Below are 7,198 nucleotides of genomic sequence, written 5' to 3'. Positions count from 1 at the left end.
GTACTGTTTCTGCTTGTATAGAAATAAATAAATAAATAAATAAATAAATAAATAAATAAATAAATAAATAAATAAATAAATAAATAAATAAATAAATAGGTAAATGAAATTCCTGAAAAATGTCTATGGCAACAGTTTAATTCGCCGCAAACAGTGTTATCGTACACAGTTGTTTCGAACATTGTTAGTCACTTCGTACTAGGCTTGGCTCGCACCCTTGAGAAAATATGTATGTGCTGTACTACAGTATTAGTTTGGTTCATTTTAATTAATCTATTAAAGCTTGGATTTGGCCTATATGTTATATGTAAACTTAGTGTATTATGTGGCAATCACGATAGAGAAAGCCTAAACAGTATTTAAAATAATAATAATAATAGTAATGGTTATAAGATTTAAATTAAAACATGCTACAGTGGTTAATTAACTTTCAAGAAAGTAGAATGACATCCATTAGACTTCTTATGCAGCAAAACACAGAAATAGAGCAACTCCTTCAAAGAATGCCGCTAATAATTGCTGCCACTTACAAAATATATACTGTACCTGTAATTATTTCCAATATATTTTTTTCAATCCATTATTACAATAGAGTACCATACTCTCAATGTTGGTAACTACACTGCTTTTTTTGTTTTAACCTTTCTTAATGCCCAAACTACTCAATGACAGTACAGTATTTTGTTTGCTTTTCTAAACTAATTTGTTTTATTTAATATTTGTTTTCATGTGAATATGGTATATTAAAGATTCTGTGTACCGAATCTGTATAATAGTAAAAATGCAAACTAGTCACAAATCATTTGTTTTTAAAATATATCTTAGTGCACTTAGTACAAATTATGTGCAGAGAAAATATTATACCTTTTTAATTTTAATAGAAAATGAAATTGATAAACCATTCAAACTATAATTATGAACTCTATTAATTTCTATTCTTAAGTACTGTAGTGCTGTAATTGTAACTTGGCACTCCCATGCACTTTCACAATTAACCAATTGTTAGCATTTTTAGCACCCTTCATTTCTTCATCAAGGCCTCTAGAGATGGCAGCCCTCACATAAAAGCAGCATTTGTAAAACTTCAAAAAGTCCTAGCAAGATTATTAAATTCCCAATAGAAAAAATCTACAAATGACAAAATTTCATTGAGATAGCTGACATTTTTTGTGTGTTAAGTAATTATCAGAAGACGACACCACGTCAGGGAGACTCTTGGTACATTAAGAGCAATTGACTTGCTTGCGTTTTATGCTTATCTGCAGCCCAGGAAGAAATAAAAAACATTTTCTGCAGAGTATAGGATATTTCAGTCTATATGTCCAGGCTGTTTGCAATCCACATCTCTCCTAAAAGCACAATACACTACACCACTACACCAGTCTCTGTGGTGTAGTGGTAAGACACTCGCCTGGCGTTCCGCGAGCGCTATGTCATGGGTTCGTATCCTAGCCGGGGAGGATTTATTGGGCGCAATTCCTTAACTGTAGCCTCTGTTTAACGCAACAGTAAAATGTGTACTTGGATGAAAAAACGATTCTTCACGGCAGGGGATCGTATTCCAGGGACCATAGGATTAAGGACTTGCCTGAAACGCTACGCGTACTAGTGGCTGTACAAGAATGTAACAACTCTTGTATATATCTCAAAAAAAAAAAAAAAAAATATTTTTAACTGTTTTTCAGGAATTAATATATATTATTGAACTTTACTAAGGAATAATGAGTAGGCACACAAGATGTCTTTACCAATACCTTTGCTATTCACAATCACCAATCAGACAGGAAGTAGTTTTGGTGGGCAAAGACAGACAATAAATGCATTGTTAAAATTACTAGGAGAATATCATTTTGGGTGAATGACCTTCATAAAATAATAGAATTAATTCCTGTGGTTGTGAATTAAGAATGTAGACTGCTAAACTATATGAACCACAAAACTGGCCACAAAAGGGTGAAGAATAAATTGGAATATTGACCCACTTTTAATTATTGATATTTATTAAAAATGAAATTACTGTACAGTACTGTATTAGCTATCTATGTACAGTTAATGTAATAGATTAATAAAACTTGGTACAGTATATAATAGCTTTGCCTTTAACAGAATCATCAACTACAGATATCAAGTAAATATATACTTTTTGTATTTATGGATTATTTAATATATACATACAACACATTCATTAATACTGTATAGATATTTATATGCTGTATTTATGAAAAGGTAATACAGTACCTAAGTTATACTGTACAATACTTCATTTGTATGGCAATTGGTTTTGGTTATTTAATAAGGATTGATCTTTCGTTCTCAGGATGCAGCATTTTCATTTCTCCATTCCCACTTTTATTTGGTTGGAAGACAGTTTCTCAAAGCAGATAGAAATGTAAACCTGTAAATGCCAAGACATTACTTCAGTTAAAAATCCAGTGGGAAAAAATTCTCAGGAACAACGGAGTGATCTTAGAGAAGCTACCGGCTTTCAGTCTCTGTCAAGGCCACTAGAAATAGTGGCCCTCAGATAAATTTAAGGAAATCCTAATGGACAATTAAGAAACATCACTCCAGCAGCACAGCTGTGTTATAGACAAAATACTGATACACAAAAATGAAATCACAACATATATTACCATCACACACGTCTACTAAAAAATATTTTTCCAATAAATAAATAAATAAATAAATGTTTATTTAGGTAAGGTACATACATACAAGAGATTTTACAAAGTTTGTTGGATTAATAGATAGAGCTAGTACATACAATGCCTAAAGCCACTATTACGCAAAGCGTTTCGGGCAGAATTCATTATTGTTCTTTCTGTTCACTAAACTAATAAGTTTGCATTACATGTTACCTGATTGTCTCACAAGAAAGTATACTACATATCAATTTTTGTTTACATATTGCAGGCATCCATTAATAAATAATGTACAGTAACAAGTTTCCAGTCATCTAGCTGTTGAATGGAATGTTTGAGCAAAGAATATAAAAAGTCACATAATTTTCTCAAGGTGCAAATAATGCGATAAAATTTAGTACAAAAAGCTTTACTCTCCATCATAAATGAATATAAATATGTGAAGTATAAATAAAATACATACAGTTCAATATGGAAAATATGGACAATACATATGGAAAATCAGTTAACACAGGGCCAGCTAGTAAATATAATCGAAACCATAATATCGTACAGAAGGTGGATAGCACAGACAGTAATCACACTAACGTGATGTATCAATGAGAAAATCCATAGGAGCTGTGATGAGGATTCCACTGAAGCCTGGTCTTTGACCTATTGATGTAGAAAAAAAACAAAGTATTTCTTTAGGAATGCAGTAGTCATAGGAAAATCAAATGAGCTGAATGATTCAGTAGTTAATGAAGGGCCTGCTGTAACTACAATTACATAATTATACTACACAAAGTGCACCATTTATCAATTACGAACAAAGTTCCAAGTGATTATCACAATACCTTTCTAAATGCAGCAACAAAGAAACCAATTGTATCATCGTCAATATTTAAAAGACCCACATTAGTAGAAGGAAAAGGGCCAAACCTCTGCACCTTATCACACTCCTCCTTGTTTAGCCCAGAATGTAACAGTCCTGGTTTACCAAGCTTAGGAGTTGTATCTATTAGTTCTATATTTGTATATTTATCCAGAAGCCATTTCACCATTTTCTCATTTTCCTCCAAAACAATAGTACATGTACTATACACAAGCTTCCCTCCTGGTTTAAGTAACTTTACGGCATTCTGCAACAGTTTACGTTGAATGACTGGAAAAGATTCCAATTCTTTTATATTAGTTTTGGTTTGAATCTGGGGACGCTGACCAAGTGCACTACAAGGGGCATCAAGTAAAATCCATCTGAACGAGGAAGGCTTGTATGGTGGTGAACAAGAAACATATTCCTGATCTTTATTACTTAATTCACTCAAAATTTTGCATGTATCCAATTCTGAAGACTTATAAGTTAAACTAATCTCCTTTTTTTCTTCCCTTGAGGTTTCACCAGTTAGATCTACTGTAGAAATTAAATTTGTGCTATCATACTTATACACTTTTATATTTGTAAGGCCTAACTTTTGTGCATTTGATCTAATCTGGTCAATTTTATTTTGTGACCTGTCAATGGCAATTACCTGCCCAGTATTGTACATAAGAGTTGCAATGTGAGTCGATTTTCCTCCTGGGGCTGCACACATGTCTAGCACTTGAGCATATTTAGTAGGATTAAGAATATGGCTACATAACACCGATGGCAAGTTTTGAAGGAACAATAAATCTGAGTGACAGTTTCCCAAACTAGGAGCATCAAATATCTTATCTTGCACTGAGACTGCCAAACCAATAGGTTTTGACGTCTTGAAGAGATCCTTTCTACTCTGAACTGCTATCCCATTTCCTAAAAACATCTTCCTACCACTAAACATTTTGCACCCTCTTAAACATGTGTCATCGAGGTCAGCAAATATAGCTACAGAGTCACCAGTGTGAAGGTCTGCTGATGCTCCTAAAACACCAGGAGCAAACACCTCTGCCCCACGCAGTACAGCCGAGCCACACATTCTCCCTACTATCACCTTCTTTGCTGCTGGCCGCACATCCTGAATACCAGAAGATTCTATTACTAATAAATCTGGCAGAACATGATGTGGATATACTACAGGAAGTGAGATATTTTTACCAACATGCTGAGACCTGAGCTGCTCTTCAATAAGCACTAAAGCTTTGCTCAAGGTCGTTTTAAGTAGATTAACTCGAACAGTGGTAAACCTAGGTGGCAAGGATAAAATTGTGAAAAGTTTGTCCAAGTCATTAGCCTCTGCATTCGTCTGCTTCTTCATTGATAAATCATCTTGATTTTTGTTGGTTTGACCTTGACCACTATGGATGACACATTCCAAAGACTTCTCTATATATTTTGATACATCACGAAGAAGAGGATTAAAGCCTCCTGGAATTAACTGGTCTTTGCTACTTGAATACTCTGATGCATCCATATCTTAACTGTTGGGAAAAATATAGATTAAGCAAGTCAATTAAAATAAATACATATATACTGAACCAATGCAGTTAAAAAACAAAATTACAAACAAGCTACAAAATAAATTTAAGGAAAAAAATCCTAGTTTAACTAACAAAATTTTCCAGCTAACTCAAGCTTTTAGCTAGACCAATTAGTTTTCTAGTAAAATTTAAAGCAAAATAATTTAATTGTAGTATGGGATATTTAAGGTACTGTACTATACTAACCAAAATTTTACCATAAAAAAATTACTTTTTTGTTTTTTGTTTTATTAAGAAGCTTAGGTATAGACAGCAATGTGCAGCTACCCTATTCTAAATGAACGATTACAAAGTATAAATAAAATACTAGCTATAAGTTCATCAAATATCCCAATCTCACAGGATGGTTAGTTATACATGGAATCAGGAGAGAACATGAAATGAAAGGCACGGGTGGAACATGCACAAGGGGACACAGGTGGAAACCGAGTGCCCAAATGAGTCACAGAGACATTAGAAAGATTTTTTTCAATGTCAGATTAGTTAACAAATTAAATGCATTAGGCAGTGATGTGGTGGAGACAAGACTCCATACACAGTTTCAAATGTAGATATGATAGAGCGCGGTAAGCTCTGTATACCAGTTATAAATAAATAAAATAAATCAACTCCAATTGATTGACAATTGAGAGGCAGAACCAAAGAGCCAAAGCTCAACCCCTACTAGAACAACTAGATGAGCACATATAATCAGCAGTCTCGGGTTCAAATCCCAGGTCAGGCAGAAATGGTTCGGCACATTTCCTTTCACCAATGCTTCTGTTCACCTAACAGTAAATAGATACCAGGGAGTTATGCAACTGTTGTGGGGTTATATCCTGGGGAAGGTCAGTAGTTTGGGGCAGAGGGAGGGGGGGGGACCAAACAAACCCAAAGTACATGCATATGCATATGCATATATATATATGTCGTACCTTTGGAGCCAGAACGCACTTCTCAGCCTACTATGCAAGGCCCGATTTGCCTAATAAGCCAAGTTTTCATGAATTAATATATTTTCTCTAATTTTTTTCTTATGAAATGATAAAGCTGCCCATTTCATTATGTATGAGGTCAATTTTTTTTTATCGGAGTTAAAATTAACTTAGATATATGACCAAACCTAACCGACCCTACCTAACCTATCTATAGGTTAGGTTAGGTTAGGTAGTCGAAAAAACATTGATTCATGAAAACTTGGCTTATTAGGCAAATCGGGCCTTGCATAGTAGGCTGAGAAGTGCGTTCTGGCTACTAGGTACGACATACACACACACACACACACATATATATATATATATATATATATATATATATATATATATATATATATTATATATATATATATATATATATATATATATATATATATATATATATATATAATATATATATAATATATATATATACTGTATATATATATAATATATATATATACTGTATATATATATATAATATATATATATATATATATATATATATATATATATATATATATATATATATATATATATATATATATATATATATATATATATATATATATATATATATATATATATATACACACACAGGCTGCCTGTCCCCTACAAAACGAACTGTCACTCATTAAATCACGATACAATTACTTTCCACTATTACATGCAATAATAATGATATATATCTTTTCAGTCTGTATAGCAGTCGACTTTATTTATTTATTTATTTATATATATACAAGAAGGTACATTGGGTTTGTGAGAATACATTGGATAGTACAGTATTTACACTCTTGTAAAGCCACTAGTACGCGTAGCGTTTCGGGCACTTATTACAAGAGTGGGTGAAACAAGAACTTACTCCTAAACTTAATAAGTTCAGAACTTATTATTAAAGCAGACAGCATAACTTAAGGTATAAGAAACTACGTCCAACACTGGTAACTAAACCAGCCTACCTCTTATTTTTTTTTTTGTTATTGTTGAGTGGCGTTCGAACCGACGTATGCTCCCTGCCTGATCCGGATTCCCGGTATGAAAACAAAACAATTACAATCGTGTTGAAAACGATAGATTACACCGGTCGTGTGCGCAATAATAATAATAATAATAATAATTATATAATAATAATAATTTTTATTTAGGTAAAGGTACATACAT

At 32.8% G+C, this 7,198-nt stretch overlaps 1 protein-coding gene across 2 annotated transcripts; it reads right to left on the bottom strand.

Moving 5' to 3' along the window:
* Positions 1-3,035: 3,035 nt before the first annotated feature.
* Positions 3,036-7,107, bottom strand: LOC123759103 (tRNA (cytosine(72)-C(5))-methyltransferase NSUN6). Of its 2 annotated transcripts, none has more exons than XM_045743964.2 (2): positions 6,997-7,107; positions 3,036-5,021 (listed from the first exon to the last, which is right to left on the bottom strand). In XM_045743964.2, the coding sequence occupies exon 2, from the start codon at positions 5,012-5,014 to the stop codon at positions 3,470-3,472; it is 1,545 nt and encodes a 514-aa protein (XP_045599920.2). In that variant the 5' UTR covers positions 5,015-5,021; positions 6,997-7,107; the 3' UTR covers positions 3,036-3,469. The 2 variants fall into 2 exon arrangements, with proteins under 2 accessions (XP_045599920.2, XP_045599918.2); XM_045743962.2 differs by having other exon boundaries at positions 6,900-7,002.
* Positions 7,108-7,198: the final 91 nt, after the last annotated feature.

This window comes from Procambarus clarkii, chromosome 15 (genome assembly GCF_040958095.1).
Source record: "Procambarus clarkii isolate CNS0578487 chromosome 15, FALCON_Pclarkii_2.0, whole genome shotgun sequence".
Taxonomy (NCBI): Eukaryota; Metazoa; Arthropoda; class Malacostraca; order Decapoda; family Cambaridae; genus Procambarus; species Procambarus clarkii.
Note: the sequence above shows the minus strand (reverse complement) of the source record. Positions and strands in the feature narration are given on the sequence as shown.

Excerpts from the sequence above, each read along its gene's own strand:
- LOC123759103 (XM_045743964.2), bottom strand. The coding sequence starts at position 5,014 with ATGGATGCATCAGAGTATTCAAGTAGCAAAGACCAGTTAATTCCAGGA.